Below are 26,262 nucleotides of genomic sequence, written 5' to 3'. Positions count from 1 at the left end.
TCTCATGCTGCCTAGGCTGGTCCTAGCACTTCCCTCCCTGCAGGTGCTGAGACCTGCGGCCACCACACTCACTCACCCACACTCATCCAGAAGCAGTTCAGAAACTACAAAGTGGAGGTTTCAAACCTCTGATTTTCAGCCCTCAAAAAGTGTTTCCACTGTGTGCATCTGGCCAGAGAGGGAGCTGGAGCCTCCTGACAATAAACTTGCTTTTATCAGATATCTTCTGCAGATCCTGCAGAAGTAAATCAGGGACCTGCAGGGTCTGCAGCCCTGCTGCTTGCAGACCACTTCATTCTTTCTGCTAATAAGCATTCAGATAATGGGAAAGGGTATTTCAGTTCTTTTGTTACAGAGTCCTTAGGAACAATATGTGGCCACTTCCTTAGAAGGTCATAAATCAGACTCCAAGAACAAGAATCCTGAGGAGAGGCACAGAGAGAGAGGTAAAAGAAATCTGAAAATGTCTGAAACAGGAAACTATAAGAACTCTCCTCTGCTTCCCCCAGCTTAGCTGCATATCCTCAGGGAGAATAAAGCATGGGGCAGTAACCAATGACTCCAATAGCTATTTTATTTATGGTCCCTGTAAGCCTGCGTGCCCACCCCATGGAAGTATAGGAGGACATGTACCACCCTCCAAATGAAGCCCAAGCCGTTGAGCCAAGCAGTTCCTTGCAGCATGGGGATTTATGAGCTGGCATCAACAACCATCAAAAGAAACCTAGACTGACAATACCAAAGTGCTGGACAGTCTGATGGCACATGTGCCAGGCAGATGCTCAAAGCAAACTTCTCCTTGATTCAAGGACGGTAACTCTGGTAAATCAGTAGTCCCTGAAAAGCAGCACTGAATTTAAGCAGATGCCCAGTTATCTCTGAGATGGGATCAGGTGAATCCCGCAGTCTGAGTCTGATGCTTTCTATTCAATAAGGACATTTTTAAATTACCATCAGAGTAACAACAGAGCCTCCATGCTTGATGTACAGGCAATAATGGATCTCACTCTGTTGTGTTACAGTTGCAGAAAATATTTGACATAAATGAGCTGCTTTGATGACGACTCTCAAACAGCCAGAGAAGAAATCCAGCTCAACTGCATCCAGACCAACAGCTCCTCTGTCTATGAATCATGCAAATGTATTCTACCTCCCAAAATCCAGTGGTTCCCCACTGAGGCTCCGCATGGCTGCTCTGCAAGTACAGCACAGCACACGTCCAAGGCTATTACCATAGCTCCAGCATCAAAACATATTCAGAGTTTTGAACATCTCATTTCTCCCCACATGCTCTGCAAACTGCACTTACAGCCTGAAAGTCAGCCCAGGCTCTCATCTGCTCAGCAGCTACAAGGTGACTTGGACCCCTCTGTCCTTATACTCTGCTGTCACCCCCCTGCTCTGCAGCACAGCAGCCTGGCAAACCCAGGGAGGCAAATGCCACAGGATCTGGGGGAGAGCTGGACTCTCCAAACAGCACCACCTGAAAGCAACTAACCTCTCTGCCAGCAGAACAAAGTACTTGACTTTTGTGGCCAATGAAAAAGGGACCTGAAGAGCTACTTTGACCTACCCTGCCTTTATTGCATGCCTCAAACACATGGTGGGTCTGCAGTAGCTGCAGCCTTTGCTGTCCTTTTCTTCCTGGCTTGCAAGCCTTCATTCCCCAGCAGCGGTCTGGGCAATGGTAGCATGCTCAAAAACAAGTCGACGGCAGCCAGAACCAAGGCTGGGTGGAAATATAGATGTATGTAAGAACAACCCAGATGTACCCAGTAACTTGGCAACAAAAAATAAAATCAGTGCAAGAGCAAAAGGTGAGGGATAATTTAATATCATGCTGCCCTTTATCAGTTGACATCTCTTTCACTGCTTGGCTTTCACTGTCCTTGTGATGGATTTCCCTCATTTTCTTGACTGAATCATGATACCTCATCCATTTGCAAACTCCACAGATTATTTGTTTCAAACTCTCAGGTAATATATTTAACAAGTGGCCCAGCCCCTGTCTAGCACCAAGATAGCTGCTGCAGCATCCTAAAGGCACTGGGCAGGCAACTTGCATCAAAACCAAGCTGCCATGTGGTGGAGGCCTTACTTTGCATGATTTCTATACTTCCACTGCAGCCAGAACAGCCTCCAATACAGTTAATTTTCTCTAGGAGGACATTTTCAAGTTACAAATAAGGGTTGTAAGACAGTCCTTGGTCCCTCTGACACCCGGGGCAGTAAGGGGCTTGGCAGGAGGAAAGGACACCTGACTCAGAAAACATTAATTGCTTCCCTGCTTCTGCAACGATGACACAGGAATGCTGGTCCTAGGCTGCCCCGACACCAGCACCAGACAGACCCTAAAATTCACAGGCAGGCTTTCACAGCACTTTCATGCTACTGGCAAAAGGACAGACCCCAGCTCTGTTACAGGTATGTTCAGAGGTACCTTTGAGCTCAGGAGGATGAGCAGGCATCTGTGAAAACTGCTTTTTGGGCTGAGCCGGGTGAGATTTGCCAGCTGGGAGCCAGTTGCATGTCCTGGGGTGCGGGAGAGGGCCAAGCACATCCCTCTGCCCTGCAGCATCCCAGCCCGCTGCTCCAGGGTGGAGAAGAGAATGTCTGTGTCACCTGGCTTAACCATAGGAGCTGTTTCACTGTAGGGCTGCATCTCTCACCTTTTCCTCATTCAGTAGGAACTGTGTCACTCCCAATTTGACATGGTAGGAAAACAGCATCAGCCTCAGCTGATTTGACTCAGCTCCCATGAGTCAGTAAGAAACCAAAGCCTCAGCAGGTAGAAGAGCTGCTCTTCATTCAGACAGGCTGTGAGGAACATTTGACCTCTTCTGAGAACCTTGTTACAGGGGAGTGCTTGTTTAGCTGAGCTGACTTCCTTGTCAGTCACCACTTCTGCCAGCTTTGCTCTGCTCTGAGAGTCTCAGTGATTAGGATCAACTCCTTCACGTCTTGGTCCTGTACACTTCTGAATGCTGTTATCTGGTGCATATAGCTGATACATCATACCCCTGAGCTGGTTGCACTTCATTTTGGTCTAATATGATTCTCTTATGGTGCCCGTGGCTCTTATATTTTTCCCTCTTTAACCTTAATAGCATGCTTTGGAATGAATCACAAAGCCTCCTTCTGCTCCTCACTTTTGTACTTTCCAAATCACTTCTGAAAGAGAGACTAATCTGTGCTGAACTTGTGCAATAGCTAGGCTGATGACAGCAGCCGATACCTCTGCGCTATGCTGCAATTCTTTCTGTGACCGCAGAGATGACCCTTCCTTAGAGACCAGCATCCAAGGTCCAGCCTGAGCCCCAGTTGTGCTGATGGGGTGACTCCCCCCTGCATCTCCCAGGGTTCGACTCAGCAGCACAGTGTTAGCGAGAGCACAGCAGCACAGGCAGTTCCCAGCCCCAGCCTCCCTTACAGTCCTGCCACTTCCCCAATTAGTGCTCATTTCACATTGCACATTTGTTTTCTGTCTTTATTGAACTTCATCTCACTGATTGCAAATTGCTGCTGAGGTTGTTGAGCTCATTTAGAATTTCAGTTCTGGCACCAAAGCACTTGTAAGTCCTGTCTGCTTAGTACCCCCAAAATTACTGCTGGGTTTCAGCGCCAGCCCTGTCCCCGAAGCATCCCTAGCTGCACTGCACACTCTGCTGAGGATGACTTCCATCGTGCCACATCCACCTTCTCACCTGCCTCGTAGTTTGCTTATGGGCTTGTGCCAACAGTGTTCCTGAAGTCAACCTGTAAGCATGTATTACATCTCCTTCCTCTGATCTACCAGGACTGTTTCTCTCAAGAACAGTATTAGATCAGTTTTTATGTGATATGGCCTTACTAGCCTGGCTGTTCTTTGATCTACCAGTGTTTACAAATAGACCATTCAATGATTTGTCCCAGGATTTCTCTGGATAGCATATTTAGGCTGCCTAACCTCTCCTGCACTGTCATGCTCCTGAATACTGGGCAAAGAGTCTTTCCTCCAGTCCTCTGACACTTCCCTACTCTGCCATGCCATCCCATCCCAAATACCCTGTGAAGAACAGGGAGACTGTTTCAATTACTCCCTTACGCGCCCCAGGGCAAAACTCCCAAGGCTGTGGTACGTGAATACATCCCAGCTGTGCTGGTCCCCCGCACTCTCTCTACTGTGACCCACAGCCAGGCCCCTGATGTCAGGCTGAAACTATGTTCTCATAGACTGGGACCAAGCTCCATCTCTTCACACGTTGGCAGGATCCTAGCTATGCCCTGCTGCAGAGAGTCAGTGCTGGAGGCTGGGGCATGGGCAAAGGCAGGCAGTTGCACAAGCAAGAGCAGCATCAATTCTGATGGGAGAAGCAGTCACTGCTCTCTGCCACCTGCGGCAGGCCAGGAAAGATGTTCACAAGGCAGATATTGAACTGTCACAGTTTGGAGACTGGCATTTAAAATGAACCAGAACAGATTTCTGGTCATTATAAAATGCCAAGCAATAAACACTAAGGTTCAGGAGCTGCTGTCTCTGTACAGCAGGATGGGGCAGACAGCTGGAGGCTCTCAGTGGCCCTAATGCCAATTGTCCCCACTTGCAAATTGAAACCTAAGTGAGGGGCCTTTCTCAGTGGCAAAGAGCAGAGCGGCACCTAGGAGCAGCTTTTTAAACTCTCTCAGATACTCCTGATGGGCTCTGTTGCCCCCAAGTAAGTTTTTATGCAAAGTCTAACAGGTGAATCAATGAAATCTTTGGAGATGGTGTCCGAGTAATTTTTTCACTCACATACTCCACACAAGCAGAAAAAGGCAAACTTGGTTCCTGTGTAGCTGAATGAAACTAGTTAATTTCAGCAGGTGAGTTTCATCAAAATGCTGTATTTCACAACCTGAAAGAGCAATAGCTCTAGGAATGAAAAACCGGCCTGCGAGCATCTGTGTAAGAAACAATCCCTGCAAAGCCACTGACAAAAGACATTTAAATTTATCAGTTTGACTTTGCATTGAAACCAACTACTGTGCTGACAAAGTCACCTCACCTGCAACTCAGTAGCTAAGGGATATGAGTGAGCAGTAATGTCCTGAGGTGCCTGATGCACATCTTGAGGCTCAGAGCCCACCAGAGCACCCTACAATGGGATGGGAGCTGCAGCAGGATAGACGTGAGGGCTCAGACCCTGCAGGGACAAACCTAACAGGCCTGCTTTATTCCCTAAAAGCAGCTGCTAGGGTAGAGAAATGCCAGTGCACAGAGAGCCTCGTGGCTGGGGGAGGAGAAGGGAAGACAGCCCGACTGACAAAGTGGAGGCAGCATTAATTCCAGGGACTCTGCCCATCTACCTCATTGAGCTTTGACTTGCCACCAGCCCTTGTTTTAAAGCAGACATAAGTCTACCCAGCAGTCCACATTAATCTCAAAGATTCAGTAGGGAATAAGAAAGAGCCTTTTAGGTTTTGTGGCAGAAGAAAATGAGCAGTTTTACCGGAAAACAACCACTTATGCTGTGAATGCAATTTCAAAGCCATTTTAAGAAAGTCCCTGCCCACTTCAGCCTACTCAAAGGTCCTTCTGGGTGACAACAAAGGGACTTGCACTCATTTAGTGTTTTCACTCCCCAGCAATTGCCCTGGCCATGGTGCAGAGAGCCAGGGGATGCCTCGTCCCATTCCTGCAGAGCTGGTGGTGGCCCCATAAGGTGTGGACAAACCCCATGGGCTACTGGAGAAGAGTAGGAGGAAAGACTCAGATGTAGCAGGGACATCTTTAGCTGTGAGGAGTTCACAGTCCTGACTCCCCTGGGCAAAAGCATCGACTGATGCTGAGAGATCTGCTGGCACCCCTGATTCATGCCCTACAAGGAGAGGCAGGATTAGGTCCAAAATACCCAGTGAAATATTGCAAACCTGGAAGGTTTAGCAAGCCTCTTATCTGCAAAATCTTTCACGCTTTTAAAAACAGAGATTGTTTTTTTGCTGCCGGTCAATGCTAAATGGGCAGCAAGTCTCTGCAAATTGTTCTATGAACACACACACACACACACACACACACGCCAGCACTAAACAAGTGTTTCTTTCCTAGCTGGGAAAGGATGGATATCAAGGCTTGTCTTCGGCATCTTATCCTGTCAGTGAGATACAACAGGAACCTGGTCTTCAAGACTTCTCATACAAAACAGTTGTCCAGTAAAATATGTTTATATAAGCAGGAAAGGGCACACTCACTTCCTGAGCAGCACAAAGCATTAACTAATTTCCTGAAGGTTTGGGTCGTTTCAAGTATTTCACATCTTGAAAGGTCAACAGCTTCAGTAATGGGGAAAAGCCCTGGAGCATATGTCTGAGCCGCTTTCTCTGCAGAGTGCAAACTTGGATGGCATTTATCCTGAGGCTATCAATATTTACTAAAGATGGCTTAACATCACCTTGCTCTTGCTGCATTAGTCATGAAGGACACAGACCACAAAAACATGAGAGCAAATGGACTTGTACTTAGTGCGTGCTCCCAAGCCTGTTGTAAACCCCCTGGGATCCTCCTTCTCATACAAGGACATTTCATAGTGTCACAGGGTTAGAAGGTAATTCAGGTTGGAAGAGACCCCCCAGGAGTCATCTCTTCTCCAACCTCCTACCCAAAGCAGGGTCAGCTCTGACGTCAGATGTGGTTGTTTAGGGCTCTACCCAATCTGGTCTTGAAAACCTCCAAGGACAGAGATGGCACAAACTCTCTGGGCAAGCTGTTCCATTACTTAACTGCCTTCACAGTGAAAGTTTTTCCTTACATCCAGTCCAAACCTCTCATTTTAACTCATTTCAGCTGTTGTGTCTCATTGTCCCTTCATGCACTGCTGTAAAGAGCTTGGCTCTAACTTCTTGATGACCTCTTTGTAGGCACTGGCAGGCTTCTCCAGGCTGAAGAAGCCCAGCTTGACCATGCCACTACAGCCATTGCTTGGGGCAGCTGTGGCCCACAGCCTGGGATCCAGCCATCTGGGGACACTTGTGACATGGGTATCTTTGGCTTTTTAACAGGGGCAACAATTCATCCATGAATTCAGCACAAGAAAGTATCCACCTGCCCGGAGTGAGCCAGACGTGGAGGTTTGCAGCATTGCCCCCATACAGCACAACCTGCAAACACCATTTCCTTATTTAAGGAACGTAAAAGAAGCCCAAAAAGGAAATTTCAGGTATGATTCCTGCTTTTATGTGTTTCTTTTTTTTTTTTTTTTTTCTGCTTTAAGCGTAAGTTTGACATTGGCTTAAAGCAAACTCCCAAAGGCAAATCCTGCTGAATGCTGCAGGGATTGAATTCTATCCCCCCACCGTTTCTCTGCCCTCTGTCCTTACAGTAGTCTGACCAACATCCCCAGATTTCCTGCACCTGAAGTGAAAGAGTCCAGGTATCCAAATCTACGTCCACATTTTTTTTGGTTTGCAAAGCAAGTCTCTCATCCCAGCTAGCCTTTTTCTTTATGTCAGGCTTTTACCATTTACAACCTAAACTAAACTAGGTGTTCTCTAACCTCATTTTATTTCACTGCTAATCACATCAGTATCTGCACCCAGGTCCCTGTAGGAGATGGCCTGGAGGGACCACAGAGCTGATGTCAGCCAACTGAGCTGCAGGGCTCATGTTTGTAAATAAAAGATCTCTCCACCTGTCTGCTTTAGGAACCACTGTGGAGTCTTCAAGGAACGTAAGTGTCATCTGAAATGCAATCACAGAGCAAAACTGCAGTGGACTTAGCACAGTGATTGAAACCAAAGCTGAATACTCTATAGCAACTACTCTGAGCACATCCAGCAAAGACTAGCTTCCACAAAAGCAGCTGGCTGTCCAGTCCTTTTAAAATCAGGCCACTTATTTAGGTACCTAGTTATAGAATTGGGAGTTTTTCTCCAGGCAGTGTTGGCACAGATGTGCACATCTCAGTGATCATTTTATTTCAGTTTCCATTGCAAATCATTTATGCTCATTCTGAAATAAAATGGCCATCGGGCAGAGCAGGAGACTAAGGAAATTACCCAGAACATGATAAAGAGCAATAGTAGCAGTTAGTGTCCACTGCACCAGAACACTCAGGTTATTTATGAAGAGGTGGTGCTGTCCAAAGCAAATGCCCAGCTGCCAACACACACATTTTATCATCATGCCCCTGATATTTACAGATTTTCTTAAATCTCCACGTCCTGGATTCATGGGAATTGAGAGATGTTTAAATTTGAAAATGCCCCAATTTCCAAGTCAGTCTTAGGACTTAGGAGGCTGATACACGTATTTTGGACACATAGCATCAGCTTGAATAAGGAAATGTGTTTTTCAAAATATGCCAGGTATCCCTTTAAGACTGCAGTTAGGACGTGATTTTAAAACCACCTCCAGGCAACCTTCAAGTTTTGCAGGCATAATTATGTGCGGATGCAAAACTAGAGGCTGTTTGTGAACAGGAGGCCTTTAATGTTTTATTTTCTGGCTGCACTTCCTGTAGTTTTCTGTATCCTGTTAATGTAGATTTTTCCCCAGCCTTAATGGAGACTGCCCTTTGTGAGGCACTGAGTTATTCCCAAGAAGTGCACTCTGCTACAAAGTGGAATATGTCCAGGAACAAAAATGCTGTAAACAACTATTTATTCCATTTCCTTTGCAGATCTAAAAGGTTTTGTTCAAAATAGAAACTAAACCATGTCTCAGACACACCCTGCTGCAACCAGCATGATTAGTGGCTAACACAGAGGCCCAGGATTTCTATCAGTCTCAGTCCTGGCCAGCCTACTGCAATGGGAAGGCAGCTCTTGCTTGGCCCTTTCCTGCTAGGCAGCCCAGTTCTGGGCTGCTCCTGGCTGATGGCCCCTCTTCTCAGAGTTTGGGATTAAAGGCATAAAGCAGATTAGATCCTACTAAATTAGGATCTAATGAGGATTACTGAATTAGATCCAAGGTAGGATAGCCAAGGTGAGATAACCTGGGTGCAGTGCTGCCAAGTCAGACAGTCTTCTGTCTCATCCATAGCCTCATACAAACTCCAGGCTCATGGATGCTGCAGCTAATGTGACTCTGCAACAACACAACTAAAGTCACTGCAGCAGTGGCTGGGACAAGCTAGTGGTGGAATGGAAAGACCCCATTGCACAAACTCTTGCCAAGTCCACAGGAGCTTCTCTGCAGCAGGTAAAGCTCTGATAAAGAACCTGGCCCAAGTGAGTAGCACGAAGCCTCCTTAGAGATGAGCTGTCTCTGCAGAAACTTGACCACATGAATAAGAAATCCAAGTACGCCCAGTGTTTACCCTCCATCTGCTCATGCTGTCCAGGATGTATCGCTGCCTGCAGATATCTCCATCCTGGTCCCCACAGTTAGGCACCAGGACACAGCTGGGGTACCCACAGTTCTCTGCACTGCTCACTCCAGCACTCAACTGAAGCTGTAAATGTCAGCAGAACCCTTGCCAGGTTTGAGGACACACACAACTTCACTTGTGGAAAACAAGTCAGAGGATGTGTAACACTGAATGCATTCATTTCATTCATGTAGGCCGTTCATTTGATATATAGGGGAAAGTGTTCAGACAGATTCATGAACAAAGGGCCCAATCCTGACCCCGCCTGCGAGGGAAAAGCATCAACACTGCTTTCTGTAGGCTGTGGCATCCTCAGCTTCCCAGGGAGACCAGATGCCCCAGTGAAGAGATTTCTATTACTTAGCTTGGGAGAGACAAATTCACACCCTGAGCCAGTGTATCAGTGCAATGATTTTTTTGCTATAACATAAAGGTTAAACTGCAGTAAAGTTGCTAAGGCATCAATTCAATGATAGAGATATATAAAGGCCATTTTTTTGCTAGAGTAATTTGGCCAAACTGCACAGACTTTCCAATTTATACCCACAAAACATACAGCCCATGGTGACAGAGCAATGTGGTCTTACAGCACAAACCCAAGGTTGATGGATATCTATGTGCCCTGGCTACTCGCCAGGCCCAAATTAACCATCTGAGATACTAGGATGGATGGCTAGGGGCAAAAATATTACTGCCATCATCTCAATATTAGGACTGGTCTAAGTACTTCATTACCAAATCGTTATTCTTGGAGATAGCTTCACACAGTGGGAAAATGTTGATTTTATTTAATTGGAACAAAGTTGTATTGTTGACCCTGGGCATACTACTATAATTGATTTTTTAATATCAATATAATTATATAACCACTTTATTCTATTGCTTCTGTATACCTTGGATGTTCAGAACCAATGCCCTGATGTCAGCTCATACTAGGGGATGCTGTGATCAGCAACATCACCTCTCCATCCCCAGGGATGCACTGGTTAATCAGCTGATTTCACATAGAGGGAGTTAAGTGTTTTTCTCCTGGCATGTGCAAGCTGCACACCTGCACTGATGTGGTACACATGAGAGCAAGCAAGTACTTGCATGCATTTGCAACATCTACCTTAATGCAGCAGGAGCAGCATTGAGAAGGAGTGAGCAATTCATGTCCAGGGATATGCATGCCAAGAGCAGGAAAGCATAGGAAAAAGCAGCCTGTTCCCTGAACCTCTCTATCCTCTGAGTACCTCCATTCCTGGAGTATGAGGAGCAAACTAGGACTGCAAAGAGGTTTGGCTTGCTTATGCTAGAGGCTGGGGGGGCTTGGCCCCCAAGAAGCACCTGTGCTTAGGGGAGAGGACCCACATGCATTTCTGATGGGTTTGTCAAGGCTGCAGTGAGATGTGCAGCTGATCATCAGCATCTGCTAAAAGCCCTCTGATTTGTGATTTAACATCAGCTGTTTGCATGATTGGGCTAAAGCTGAGAGATTTCTGGTCAAGCTGCTTGTAGGGATGTGATAGACCTTAGGGGGAGAAGGATTAAAAAATGCTGCTACCCAGGTTTCCTCATCTCTGTTGCTTTATGACTTCTGAGTCCTCTGTAATCAGACTAAGCAAAAAAGAATTAATAGTTTTAGGGCCTTGCGCTACCAAAATGACCCTGCTATGTTGAGGCAAGCAGCTCAGGCAAGCTGCAGCCAACTCAGCCTGTCACTGCAGTGGATTCCTACTGGTGGGGGATCTGCAGCTCCTCGACACCCTTGGCCAGGATTGGGCTGACCCATCCCCACGCTCAACCCTAATCTCCCTTGACTTCCTCTCAACTCAAATCAGAGCAGTGTTGCTCCCAGCCTCTCACCTTGCCGTCAGTGGTGACTGCAGCAAAGACTGTGGAGGAGTAAGGGGACCATGCAACGTCTCCTACAGCAGAATTCAGGTCATAAATAAACATCGGAGTCCTGTAAAAAAAGACCCAGAGAGAAGAACTCATTTAAACACATGCCACTCTGGAAGTGAAACATTGAGCTGTAAACATTTTGATGCTGCAGCCTGTGTTGTTCAAGACCAGCTGTGAAAGTGGGAGATGGGGTATTTCTCTATGTCAGATACCAGCCAGGGTCTGACCCAAAGGCAAAGCAAAGGTGAGCATCAACCCAAATGCATTGGGATTGGTCCTACTGTGACGAGAAGAAAGGTTGTATATTTCTTTCTTTCTTTCTGAAAGCATTTTGAAAGCTTCTCCCCAACACAGACAGCAAGATCAAGTCTCTCTGATTAACTATCATACAGGAAAAAGTGAATTTACTTCTCTGGAATTCTGACAAAAACATTGAATATTAGAGCAGTATTGGCAACAGGAAATATTTGACTCTGACTGATTTACAACAAAATCAATTTCCTGATTGAAACCAGACATTCCTCAACTACTAACCGTGAACTTCATTATGTATTTTTAAATGTTCCAATTTTTTTTTTTTTCCTCTGTGGCTCTTAGGAGGTGTCTGGCCCCTGAGGCCACAAGCCAGCTCCTCACATTTCTCTATAGCATTGCTCCAGAAGAATAACCTTGCCACACTAGGTTCTGCCTGAAGAAAGCCAGGTCCAAAGTGAAGCAGTCAGGCTCTGTGCTGAGCTGCACTGCTTGGCAAGTTCCTGGGGCAGCCAATGCTACATAATCTTACACCTCATACCTGGGGAGTACAAATCTGAGTCATCACCCCCCAAAATAGAGAGAGCAATTAACAATATCAACACCTAAGAGGGAAACTGAGACTGAGGTATGAGCAGAGTTGACATGTGCAGCTGGCATATCAGGCTGGACCTCCTCGCCCACGCCAGGACCCAGCAGGACCTACTTGATGGTGTGATCCCAGATCTTGACTGTCCAGTCAGAGCTGCAGGAAATGAAGACTTTCAAGTGATACGGATTCCAGCTGACTGAGTCCACGGCCATGTGATGGGCTTCAAACACATCCAGAAACTGGCTTGAATAGCATTTTGAACACTGCAATGGAAAGAACTAGTCAGTAATCAGAGCTAGACCTTCTTCTGGAGCTCATACTCCTGCAGAAAGATGGCTCTGAATACTTGTATGGCCTCCTAGGCTCTTCTGGGCTGGCTGAGAAGAGACGGCTGATACCCGGAGGTGCTACAGAAACTAAATAATTTAGCACATGCTGTTTCACCCCACTTGCAGGCAACACTGAGCTCCTCTCTGCAATACACAGAGGTAGGAATTGAAGTTGTCTGGTTGGATTTACAGCCAGAGCCAGGCCCCAGAGCCCATTCTCCACTGCAAGAACTCCATCGCCTTCCTGCCAGCCCTGTCTCCTGCCATGCCTCTGTAAAAGGCTCTCGGGAAAGGCAGGGGGAAATGGATCTTGTGTTGCTCAGAAGCACACAGCACTGTGTGCATATGAATTGCTGCAATTAAAACCTCCAGTAATGGTGCTCTCAGCACAAGAATGACCTATCAGACCCTTTGGCTCTAAGGATTTTGGGACCATGCCAAAAGTCCCTTCTCTGCCATCACCCTGCAACAGCCTGCTCTGAGCCTGTCCCATCACACAGCTCTGCAGCTCTTTCTCTTGTGCCACTTGTGACTTCCCAGAGGGGTGTGAGAACCACAAGAGGTTGGTCAGCACTCAGGCATGTCCCCAATGGGCAGGTGGGCCACCCTGTACCCCAGCCAACAGCAGCCTTTGAACTGGGCAAACCCAGCACATGCATGCGAGGGTCAGGCCAGCAGCATCACAGCTGTGGGTGCTACTGAAAGGCAAAATGTAGGATGTGTGCAAGAGCTGAAAAATATTTGGGAGACTTGGAAAAGTCACTTTGTGTGTGAGCACATGAATGGGGGACAAATGACAATCTGCTTGCCTGCACAAGCAGAATACAGGACTTGATCCAGATTCTGTCAGTTCTGTGTAGACAGAAAAATAAGTTTATCATCCCCAAACCTCCTCCCCTCTGAGGGGACCGGAGGCTTCCTTTGTTAGCAACAAGGACCTCATCTCACAAGTAATGTCCTCTTGGTTGTGTTCTCACACACAAGCTGTATACACACAGCAGATTGGGGTTGGTTTCAGGATTTTCTGTCGGTCTGCCTTGGTACTGTCACTACAAGGACTTTTCAGCAGCTTTCATTACTCCCTAATGAATGTAGCAACACATCATCTGCCCGAGCAGCAGGATTGCTGAAGTGTTACATTTCTTTAATTCTTGCAAACCAAAGCTCTAATTAATCATAAGGCTTAACTGTTTATTACACGTGACATTCACTGTCTGGGTACTCAGACCTGTTTTGTTCCGATGCCCTTGTGCACTGGTGCAGGTGCTGGATTGAGGGTGCTAAACTATTCACACAGCAGCAGCTCCTGCATCCCTGGGAGGCTTGCTGTGATAGGAAAGAGAAGCAACAAAGTGGCTCATGTCCTACTGAGATTTACTGACAGTGTCTATAGCTTGCTAATAGTTTGGTGTATACTCTGTCTTTGAGTAACTGTCCCTGTGTGTAATTGTGGGACTGAAATCTCCTTTAATGGCATGTTTCATAACTTTACATCATAATTCTTAATGTTTAGCAACCAGGAAAATTGGTACTTGGCTTGATTTGAAAGTCACTTTGCAGGGAACAGATAGAATGGGTCACGAGTAATTAACACAAGAGAGAAGCTGCTTTATTCATCTGTTCTTCCAAGTATGTGGATTGAAGGTCCCTAATACCTGAAGGACTTTGAAGAGTGAGATCCTAACCAGATTTGTCTGCATCCAACAGAAGTGTAATACTCAGCGGTCTGTTTTTAAAGCCTTATTGGGGCTGAGCCTTTGATCAGTGCAGCTCTCCAGGCACTGGTATGGGAGGCCCGTCATGCTCTGGGATGCGCTGATCCACAGCACTGGCTTTGCAGTCTGCAAGTCTGGCCCAGAGCTAAGGCCCAGGCCCCGACAGGAAAGGGATCTGCAGTTTTACTATGAAATCAGCAGCAAAAAGGGTTCTGTGTCCCTGGTGAGAAATGAACGCTGCATGCCTGCTTTAGCCTAAAGCCATACACTGTGCTCTGACAGTGCCTGCCAGCCCCACACTGTGTTCACCCCAACCTCTGGTATCATCTCTGATGTGCAAGACAGGGCCATGTTCTTCCCAAGATGTATTTGGGAATACAAACTTGAGAAAAAGCTCAGGAAGAGGAATGACTTTAATGAATAAAAGAGTTTCTGAGCTAACTAGAACTGCTGGCAAAGTCTTCCCCTACTATTCACTTTAAAAACCTTACCGTTATTAGACACATGTCAGGATGAAAACAAAACCATTTGAAAATGTGACACCTAACTCCTGACAAGACAGCTTTGAAGAGGATGAGTAGGTTCAGGGAGCAGGCATTTGTGCAGCCTGTCTGATCTTCTAGAGCACTGCTCCGATTTGCTGAAAGTGTTTTTCTCCTATTTAAATGGTGGTAGATGTGTGTGAACAGTAAATGGTATTTTTACGATGGGACAGGAAAACAAGAATGTGGCTATGGCAATGCAAAGAAACCAGGACAAAGATGACTTGTGACAGGGCTACAAGACATAGGGGAGGAATATTGGGAGGAAAGGAGAACTTCAAGGACACAAAACTCATGAATAATCTTCATTAACAGCACTTCAGTTTACGCCAGACATTAGCCTGACACAAAACTTGTCCACATCCATGGTGAATGGATGGTTATTAGTGTCGTTATAATGTAGAGGGTTTCTTTAGTTCGCTAATAGAAACATTGAGACTCTAGGCAACATAGAAATCAAAAAAATAATCTTTTCCAAAGGAGGTTTGTATCTGGCAATAGAAAGAGTGCTGTCCAACATTGGCACTCCCAGGCAGATCAGGACACCCAGCTGCTCTTCAGAAACCACTGACACAAACGTGTCCTGTGTGGTTGCAGAGAGCTGTTACCAGCAACACTAGAGGGTCTCCGTGGTTTTTGTCAGTGCCTTCTTGCAGAGATCTGTAACAGAAATGCTAAGATGTGTAGAAAAGCTTACGAATGGAAACAGAGGCATGTGAATGCATCAGGAGAAACAACAAGAAGTGGTAAAAGAAAGAACCTGTGTTAATTGATGGCAAATGCAGTCAGTCAAGTGACAAGATAACCGGACAGAACAAACAGAAGCCCCGAAGATAAGGTGGCTAGAAGATGAGGAACAGAACTCAAGCCATAAAATATCCAAACAAGGAAAACAACTTTGCCTAAGACAAAGCAAGACTAGATACTGAGGCAAATGATCTCTCCATTACTAAAGGGTCACTGGAAGTCGGAGCCTCTCTAGAAACCAGTTTGTCATCGTCATTTAAGGAAAGCCCAAGAGATGTGATAAGAACTCAATAGCCAGCACCCTTTGTCATCTGTATAACCACAAGAAATCCTGTCTTGACCACACAGATACAAATGTCCTGGTGCTTAGTGTGAGAGAATGAGTATGAGTGAAATTAGTTTTGTTTAAAATTAGAATCACCTTTTCCTTCTACACAGTTTTGCACTGAGTTTTATTATATTCATTTGTTACACTCTCAAGCAAACTGCCTAAGACTGAAAAAAAACCCACTCTTACATTAATATGTTCAAATCTCATCACAATTTTTCTGTTGAAGCCCTGTTTATTAGGAAGTAATTCTGACCAAAGAGTTGAAGCCACGATAATGTTTCAATATGAATCTCAGAGACCATACTTTTTGATACCAAAGCTGAACAATTCCTAAACAGCAAAAAAAGATATGCAAAAAGGCAGTTTTGCATTACAGAACCATATTAATGCAGAAACAGTTTGTCCTCTACAAAAAAGGGCAATAGATAGGTCTGTGTGTAATTAAGATAATGATTTCTTGGCTTCAGAAATACTATTAACTAAGCCACTTTAAAAAATTCACCATAATTATTCTGCAGCTAAAGAATTAACATATTATCATGCTATTTGTGGGCATGTCTGGTCTCTGAACAAACGCCTCCCTGAAATTCACTTTTCAATTTATTTAATAAATAATCTAAAACTTGGCCCATGTGGAGAGCAGCCCATGTTTGATCCCTGAGTCATACAGCATGTAAGGAGTATGTCCCTCCCACTCAACATGCAGTGGCAAGGGCAAGCACAGCACAGAGACCTGAGCAGCTCACTCCTGCTCAGTGCAGCCACAGGACCCGAGAGCTGCTCGAATGGCTGCAGGACTGTCACTGTCCTCAGCATCCGAGCAGAGCAAGGCTCTGGGAGGCAGTCCACAGGTAGCTCCAGGAATGGGTTCAGATGTGCAGTGTTTCAATAAAGGGTGTGATGAAGGTGTGTAGCAGTCCTTGAGAAATGCCTGGATCAGCAGTTGATCCCAAAACTTTTGAAACCGCTTGTAGCAAATTCTCGGGGGATGTCAAGTGTACAAGCACTCTTCCCCCTGTTTTTGTGGATACTATGGAGGCTTGCCTGTGTTAGCCCATACAATCTGATGGAAGATTGCCTCTTCCTGCCCATGGGAACACACGAATTTTATAGGGCAGTATTGCACAATGCAAGAGTGGTCCCACTTTTTGCTAAGGCTCACCAATGCAGGAATGTCTTGTTGCTTACCAGTAATACTGAAATCAGCCTTAGCACCAATAAAAGAGAAGATCCTGTGTAACAGTTTCTCTCTGCATTTGCCCACCCAAGAAGTGATTAAAATATCTGCGTGACTTCATGGCTGGGACCACTCCTTATGTTAAAACCCCATCCTAGTTCTAGTTTCACTGAAGATCATCCAAGGCAGGAACACCTACAGTCAATGCAAATGCTTCCAAATTCTGTTCCTGTTCATTTGTTCTCCACAAAGGATTTCCTTTTCTATGTACCCAGCCAGGACACCAAACTGATACTTCTCCTGAAAGATAACTGATGGCCCCCACCTAAAGTAGACATCCACTGCCATACTCCTTGACATCCAGCAAGTTAAAACATACGGTTCCTTACTGCCTTTTGATCAGGACTAGACACAACAGTACCCAAACAATTGGGAGTACAATACCCAGGGTAACAACTGCCATGAGCGACCAGCCAACTCAGAACATCTGCCCATGACTGAACAGATGCTTTGTATCCTGAAAGCATCAACAAAAAGCCATTGCACCTGCCTCACTGCCCATCGCCCATCAGCCCAGCCCCCCAACTTCTCCCACCTCCTTTCTGCATCTGTCTTGTCCAATGCAAGTGAGCACTACTCAGAAATCCTCCCTAGATACTGCCTGGCGGAGGGAAAGATTTCAATCAGCATCATCCCTCTGGAAGGGATACGTATTTCTTAATTCTGTCTTGCCTAAATGATTGATATTGATTTCAGAATACGATTTCCTTCGGGTTCTTTTTCTCTGTTTTTTTCTCTTTTGCAGATAGGACACAGGGAAGGAGCTTACAGCATCCTCTAGGGATGGCTGGATGGATCTGCTCTGCACATCATTGGCCTCCTGCTGATGGTCCACCTCACACAATGAAGGACTGTGGCTACAATATTAACAAAGCCCCAAAGCCAGCTCAGAGGAATGCTGTGCAAACAAAAGTTATATGAGTAAGCGGCTACTGGCTTTATTTTCAAGGCTAAATACAGCAGAGCTCAAAACTTCCTATTTTTAGCTTGATTTCTTAAGAAAACCCGTCTGTGTCCAGCTGTCTGCTTGTCTCCCCTCCCAAACAACTTTTGACCTCACTGGCAATTTCAGCCAAAGCTGGCTGCACGTGGGACTTGGCAATATTAAGGTCTTACACATTCTATAAAAAGGGATGGCCATAGAGTGTAAAGACCTGGGAAGTGCCCCCACCCCAGGAAGGGCAAGCAAAGCTTGGCTGCTGCCCTCACCACATGACTGGAGCCAGTTGGCCAACAGCTCCCAGCTGGTGCTGGCATCAAGGCGTCAGGCTGTAGGAGAGCACTGGAGGGGAGGTAGCCAGCACTGTCTGCAGGAATCAAGGGTTATAGCATGGAGGTGGGATCACTGAGCTGGGGACAGCATGGGGGTGATCAGAGGGACGAAGGATTAGAGTAGATAGTGAGGAACTGGAGATAGGAGGGCAAGGAGAAAGTGGGACTGGGGAAAGGATCTGGGATGTAATTGTGGAAGGGAAGGGCTGCGGGACACCAATCCATAGGAAACAAGGCTTCATTAGCCTCACTGCTCACTGGATAACAGGTCTAAAAAGGAAAGGAGATGAGATTTTCCCTGCCATTTCCCCATAGCCATGAGGACAGAGGATCAATGCCTTTTAACTTCTCTGATCATCGTTAGCACCTCACTTGCACAGCTGCAATCCGCAAAGCATTCTGGGATGCAGTTTGCATTAAAAACGTTTCTGCAAAATAAGGTCTTAATTGGGTCTGTGCAGAGAGCTCCCTGCGACCCTCTGTGGCTCTGTGCTGGTCTCAGGCTCACCACAGGGATCCGAGGGCAGGACCAGGCTCTGAAGTTACACTTTGTTACTGCCTGAGCAAACAGTTAGGATGATGAACCCGAAAAAAAAGCATGTGTCAGGGGATGTAAAACAAGGGACAAAGAAACCATTCTTACCTTATAGATCTTTCCCTCTTCAGTACCAACGAGAAACAAATAGTCTATCTTTTTGTGAAAATCAAATGATGTCCCACAGCCTGTTAACAGAAGAAAGGTCTGTCAGAGAATTGGTTCACCTGGCCAGCACATGCTCCCTGCCTATAGTACACACACACACTGCCAGCGTTTTTAGAAGTGCTTTATTAGCCAGAAGCTCCCAAAAGAAATTAGAGCCACCCCTTCTGCAAACACTTTCCAAGCTGTGCCTGCCCCAAGCTTGGCCCAAGACCTGCAATTTGAAAAGCCAACATAGAGAAAGGGAAAAGGGAACTGGAAGAACAGATTGGCCCAGGATGCACTTTCATAAGAATTTAAAATGTCTGGTGCAAATGTAACAGTTGTGAGGACCAGGCCTGCCTCCTATTGGGGAAGAAGAGATCTTTCCTGTTTGTTTAGTATTCACAAAAATATAAATGGTTTCCCATGCATAAAAGAGCCCAGAGAGGAAACAGGACATCATACCTCCCTGTGCTTTTTTCATCCTTAGCTCAGAAGCCACTTAGGCAGCTCACTTCAGTAAAGCCAATAGCAAAGGATGTGATTTGGGAAAAAATCTTCTGCCAGGCACAGAAGGATCCTCTTAACTTCAAAAGCCCTGAATCGAGCAACATTGTGAACTGTGTTTACAACAGGTGTCAATCACAACAGGATGTGACTCCTTGAGATTTTGAGGCTTCTGCTCCTGGGGCAGATGCAACATCATCCAAGAAAGCCAATTTGCTTGGTGGTGGAAGAAAATTTCAACAGGGTGCTTGAGCAGAAGATGGGATGTCTGCTGAGTGCCAGAGCAACTTGGGGCAGTTGACCAGCAGGAACACCCACAGCAATCATCAGATGAGAAACAGGAACAAGCAGACAAGGCTCAGAAGCACATAGTTACAGAGAACTTTCTGCAAAGGCAGCTGTCTTAAATATTATGTCTTAAATGTTAACAAAATGTAGTTCTCAAAGGAATTGTTAAGGTTGTTTCAACCCTGTAATACTGTCTGCATTTTTAACATTTAAATAGATTGTTAAATATTCAAGACAAGTCTTTGAAAATCCATTTCCCAGGAACACTAACAAATAATCCCAAAGCCCCTGGGAGTTCTGCTGTACCTGATCTCTTGCAACCTATGTGACAATGCAAACCTTCTCACAAACAAATTGTTCAGCAATTACTAGGGTTGGGGAGCAGAATGAAGCCCCCACAATCCAAGGGGAAATGTTAGCAACCAGCTACACCACTTAGACACCCACAAGTCTATGGGATTGGATGGGATCCACCCAAGGATACTGAGGGAGCTGGTGGAAGTGTTCACCAGCCACTTCCCATCATCTACCAGCAGTCCTGGCTAACCGGGGAGGTCCCAGTGGACTGGAAGTTAGCAAATGTGATGCCCATCTTCAAGAAGGGCCAGAAGGAGGATCTGGGGAACTACAGACCTGTCAGCCTGACCTTGGTGCCAGGGGAGATTATGGGGCAGATCATCTTGAGTACTATCACGTGGCATGTACAGGACAACCAGGCAATCAGGCCCAGTCAGCACAGGTTTATGAAAGACAGGTCCTGCCTGACTAACCTGATCTCCTTCTATGACAAAGTGACCTGCTTACTGGTCGAGTGAAAGGCTGTGGATATAGTCTACCTAGAGTTCAGTAAAGCCTTTGACGCTGTTACCCACAGCACTCTCCTGGAGAAACTGACTGCTCATGGCTTGGATGGCCTCACTCTTCACTGGATAAAAAACTGGCTGGGTGGCCGGGCCCAAAGGGTTGTGGTGAATGGAGTTAAATCCAGTTGGCGGCCAGTCACAAGTGGTGTTCCCCAGGGCTCGGTATTGGGGCTGGTCTTGTTTAATATATTTATCGATGATCTGGATGAGGGTATTGCATGCTCCCTCAGCAAGTTTGCAGAGGACACCAAGTTGGGCAGGAGTGTTGATCTGCTCGAGGGTTGGAAGGCTCTGCAGAGGGATCTGGACAGGCTGGATCGATGGGCCCAGGCCAATTGTGTGAGGTTCAACAAGGCCAAGTGCCGGGTCCTGCACTTGGGTCACAACAACCCCAGGCAACGCTACAGGCTTGGGGACAAGTGGCTGGAAAGCTCCCCCGCAGAAAAGGACCTGGGGGTGTTGGTCGACAGCCGGCTGAAGATGAGCCAGCAGTGTGCCCAGGTGGCCAAGAAGGCCAACGGTATCCTGGCCTGTATCAGAAATAGTGTGGCCATCAGGAGTAGGGAGGGGATCGTGCCCCTGTACTCGGCACTGGTGAGGCCGCACCTCGAATCCTGTGTTCAGTTTTGGGCCCCTCACTACAAGAGGGACATTGAGGTGCTGGAGCGCGTCCAGAGAAGGGCAGCGAAGCTGGTGAGGGGTCTGGAGCACAAGTCTGATGAGGAGCGGCTGAGGGAACTGGGGTTGTTCAGTCTGGAGAAGAGGAGGCTGAGGGGAGACCTCATCGCTCTCTACAACTACCTGAAGGGAGGTTGCAGAGAGGTGGGTGCTGGTCTCTTCTCCCATGTGACAACTAATAGGACAAGAGCAAATGGCCTCAAGTTGCACCAGGGGAGGTTTAGATTGGATATTAGGAAAAAAATCTTCACCAAAAGGGTCATCAGGCATTGGAACAGGCTGCCCAGGGACGTGGTTGAGTCACCATCCCTGGAGGTATTTAAAAGGCATGTGGACGAGGCACTTAGGGACATGGTTTAGTGGTGGACATGGCAGTGTTAGGTTTATGGTTGGACTTGATGATCTTAAAGGTCTTTTCTAACCTAAACAATTCTATGATTCTACTAGCCTAGAAACATAGCAGTCCTTAAATGCAGAGCAAGTGGCTTCTCCAAACCCAGGCCACAGCTTCACAGCAAAAAGTAGGTGCAGTAGGTTGATTAGGGGATTCCTCAAAGTTCCCTGTGTAGTCCAGGACCTCCAGAGCTGACTCATCCCATCCTATCTCAAATACAGAATGGTCAGGATGAGCTGATTCAGCCTAGAAGGACTGCACTGTCTCTACCTTGTATGGAGGGAGCCTAACATAGCTCAGAACAGATGCCGTGCTTTTAGAGAGCCAAAACCCAATGACGCACATCCCACCACTGGCTGGATGAGCTGTGTACCCAGGAAAGGGCAAAGGTCGCTTTTCATCTTGATTTGGCCAGTCCAGATCAATGTCTGATAGGAAGAACAAAACCGACTTAGTGTTGATAAATACAGGTAATGCCTTTGCCTTGTCCACATTGGGATATCCCAGTAAAATGGGTATTTTTTTAATTAATGTTCATCTTTTTCTGCAAGTAAGGGCAAGATGTAACCAGCAAAACTTGACTCAATTAGTGGCCATTGCTCCAGACAGACTTTGTCCCACTACATGATGAAAGCAAGGAGGCGTAACCCTTCTTTAGCTCCTTTCCATCTCAACCTCCCACTCCCAATTTAATTCCCCAGAATGACTGATTAGAGGCTTTGTGTCCATAATTAATCAGCATGGCAAGGATTTGGGCTCCTACCAAGTGTTTGCAGCTGCAGCCCCTCTGGCCCCTGCATCGTTGTTCCCTCTACTGACAGCTTGATGACATCTGTATGAACCAGCTCATTCTGCAGGCAGAGGAGATTCCACATGAATAACAGGCTTTACAGAAACAATACAGAGACATTCAGTACTTTGAAATGGCAAATTTTATGGAGGAATTTTAAAAAGCTGTCCAAAAGTTGCTTAATGTTTCATGCTCGCGCTTGGCAACTTGCTAAGATGCTGTTTTCCATAAAACCTCCAGGAAACTGATGCGTTGGTACATTGGAACTGAAAGCCACTGGTACATCACCCAGACACATGCAGCTGACCTAGAAAGCTTTGGGTTTTGGGTTCAACATTTTTGAGTGGAGGTTGGCACTGTCCGCTTATATCATTGTGTTAAGTGAATTCACTCTGCATGGTTTAAGACGAGTATTGCATATTATCATGGAGCTAAATAAACCCCACACTAACGGATAGTACCTTACCACCTTGCCAGTCTTTGCTTCTTACCGTGTTCCTGTTACCCCCAGACCAGCCTCAGTCCCTGATATTCACAACCTCATGGGTTCTGAGATTCAAATAACAACAACATCCAGCAAGCAGGTCCTCCATGGGAAAAGTGCCCAATGTTGCTGTTATCAGCAGAGCTCTAAAGAGATCTTATTGCAGGCTATGACACTGCTGTGTGAGGTCCTGTATCTGTGTCCCAAAGAGTTTACAGTCAAGGTGGGAGACAGAAGATGGATGAAAATAGACACAATGTGGGTGAGTATGAGGAAACGGCAAGAGGGCAAAGATGAGTTCTTAGACTAGCTTTGGGAATCAAAATACCACTGCAGAATGGAGTTGATTGTGAATATAAGAATACCCTGGGGCTGAAAAAAAGAACGAAGAACTAAAGATTAAATTAGTGAGCAGTGTGGGCTGAGGACTGGATGTTTTCGTGAATCTGCAGATTTCCCACTGGAGCACTGTGAGAACAAAACATAACTTCTTAGCTCAGTGAATCAAGCTTTAGCTGGAGCTTCTCTAAGCCCAGAGCAGGACTCAGGTGGAAAAAGATTCTGCCTGGCGAAGTCAATCCCAGGGAACTGCATGTTAGGGAAGGTGGGAGAAGACCTTGTGAGCTTCTGTTTGGTACTGCAGTTCAGGGGTGGACAGTGTTCTGTAAGACATTTTTATCACATTTTTGGGGTACAAATTTACAGAAGGATCAAGAAAGGTAAAAACCCATAAAATAATGTACTTCCTTCTCACTAAGTTGCACTGCCACACACCCATATGCCATGACCTATTGATGGCAGTAACTGTTCTCTGAGAGAGCAGCAAGAAGCAGGACAGACTCCTGCAGCCTGCAGAGTCCTACCTTCTGTGCTTCTTGCAGCACGTGGGTTACATCAGATCAGATTCAGTGGGTAAAGGCAGGAGTGATGCTAAGAAAGAGGCCATATATGCTGGTGTATGTGTGCAAGAATTGGAAAAAGCAGTGTCCAGAACATCCAGGGACAGAGCATATTCCACATGCCACTCGCTGCCCATCCAAACAGGAGTGCTGATGGGCTGCTGGGAGCGCAGTCAGGACATGCTGAGCAGGCACGTGCCTCTGCTCAGGCTCCCAGGTCTGCCTGCTCTCCAGAGAGCGTCTACCGTGACCAAGCCATGGCTGGTGGCCACATAAGTCTGGTCTGAAGAGTAGCTTTGGAGCTGCCTGCAGCGGATCATGTTGATATAACCGATGTGTCTAACAGAGGTCAGACGCGTGATCTGGGCAGGCCCAGAGATGTGCTAGCACACTTATTCTTTGTTCTAGTAGAAAGGCAAACCACACAAGACCTTCTGTCTAAGCACACACCTTTCTGCAGCCTTTTTCTGAAGATGCCTCCCAGCACCTCCACCTGGCCGAGGCCTCTGTGGACAGCTTCTGTAGCCTCTCGCCTTCAGAAAGGATCTTACTTGTGCAGACTTCCCTGTTGTGCTGCTTTTATTTTGTACCCAGCTTTGAAGTCTGGAAAATGCATCTGTTCCTGGGGCTGTTTGCCGCCAGAGCCATTCACATATTCCTCTGGGTAAACAGACTGTTGACAGTTTGGCCTTCCAGGAATATTGAACAAAATAGTATGTTGCTTCTGCCTAACGATTGCAAAGCACTGTGTAAGCATTAGTGAATTAGGTTTTGCAGCTGCCTGTTTCCCTTTAGTTGTTATTAGCCTCAAGTGATGAAGGAGCCTAGAGCTGTTCAGTAATTTAGCTCTAGGTCACGTAGGAAGGGTGAACTATAGCTACTAATCAAACCTGGGATTGCTGAGGATCAACCTGAGAAGCAGTACCAACTGCTTCTCAGAGGCTGCATCCCAACCTATTCCTTGACGTGGCTCTGGCAGCTCTTCTTTTGGGGAGGCAACATGTGCAGCCAAGGTGGGAAAGTAGAGTCATCCAGCTGCAGAAGTCCTGCATCCTTCCTCACCATTTTACACCTTCATAATGACCCAAAAGCAAGCCAAGACGACAACCTAAGCACACACAACTCACGTGCTGTCTCATGAAGTTTGTCCAAAGTGATTGTGCCCATTTCTAACAAAGACAACCACTATGGTCAAGGCAGATCAACTGTCCCTAGCTAACACCTGGCAACTCATACGCAAATTTTGAGTGTGGCTTGCCAAATATCCAGCTGGAAGTAAGAACAAATTTATTCACCTTCTGCTCTCATCTTTAGAAGTTTAGAAGTGTCAAACATCAATCAAAGTTTGAAGAACCTTTACTTCTGGATAGTCCTGTCAAAAAGATTAACAAAGCTCTCCTTCATTTATTCCCTATTTGCACTATGGATTTGCAGAATAGAAGACCTCTGGAGTCTCTTCAATTTTATTCTAAATAAAACCCAGAGACAGCTCTTTTGTAAAACTGGAATTCAAGCAGGTTGTCCATATCTCCTTGCTGGGTACAAAACCATAGATTGTAACAAAATGCTCTTTTCATTCTGTTTCTTGCTTTTCCTGTTGAATCTCCATCAAAAAAAGAAAGCAGACAGCACCTAAAACTTCGCTGTTTTCCATCCCTGCCTGCTAGGTACATATCAGCTCTGGCAATTTCAGAGGTAACCTCACCTCAAAAAATCTTAAAGCAGTGCTTTTCACATGGTTGTGGCCAAGTTTGTAACAGAAGGAGTAAGTAGAAATGACATTGGGCTAAGCAGATGCAGGTCTTAGAAGTCACACCAAGGATGCTTAAGCAGGTATATCTACATGATCAAGGGACAGAAAAAAAACCAGCTTACGATGTGGGAACACAGTTAAGCACAGATGAACCACAGAAATGTTGCAAAAGACCCTCTACTAGGTGAGTTGGCACCAGAGTCCATCTGCAGACTTTTAGGTTGATCCAATTGTGGCATTTGTCTGAACTAAGAGGCTTAACCCAGTGCTTCTTGCCTTCTAAGTGGAGCAGGCTGAGCACACTCAGTCACTGGAGCTCAGATGACAGGTGTACCCTGCCAAGTCACCCCAAATGGATGTGTTTAGCTGTACGTATGTATTATCCACTTCAACATAAATCTTTCAGGCAGGGGATAAAACAGGAGCTGAGTGCTGGGACAATGTTAGCCTGTCCCTGTCTAGGGAGCTCTGAGAGCTCTTTTGGGAGAAGGACTTGGGACACACTTGCGGGAGGGATTTTTGTATCTAAAGCTGCCTGTATGAACCTGCAGGAGTTTATACAAAAAACTTAATAATCAATGCCATCTGCATGTGCCTAGCATGTTCATTAGAAGAGGCTCCCACTCCTGAAGTGAATAGGAGACTAAGATTTACATATAATGTTACACATGAATCCCTGCCCATGGCAGCAAGGCCT

At 46.2% G+C, this 26,262-nt stretch overlaps 1 protein-coding gene across 1 annotated transcript in view; it reads right to left on the bottom strand.

Annotated features, from left to right (window-relative positions):
* DNAI1 (dynein axonemal intermediate chain 1) overlaps positions 1-26,262 on the bottom strand; it is a 152,231-nt gene that overhangs the window by 34,901 nt on the left and 91,068 nt on the right. Inside the window, exons 15-18 of the mRNA XM_059833404.1 lie at positions 22,403-22,490; positions 18,871-18,950; positions 12,169-12,317; positions 11,172-11,271 (exon numbers count right to left, since the gene is read on the bottom strand). Of these exons, the coding sequence (XP_059689387.1) occupies positions 11,172-11,271; positions 12,169-12,317; positions 18,871-18,950; positions 22,403-22,490 (417 nt within the window). The remainder of the gene's footprint in view (positions 1-11,171; positions 11,272-12,168; positions 12,318-18,870; positions 18,951-22,402; positions 22,491-26,262) is intronic.

Source organism: Gavia stellata, chromosome Z, assembly GCF_030936135.1.
Source record: "Gavia stellata isolate bGavSte3 chromosome Z, bGavSte3.hap2, whole genome shotgun sequence".
Taxonomy (NCBI): domain Eukaryota; kingdom Metazoa; phylum Chordata; class Aves; order Gaviiformes; family Gaviidae; genus Gavia; species Gavia stellata.
Note: the sequence above shows the minus strand (reverse complement) of the source record. Positions and strands in the feature narration are given on the sequence as shown.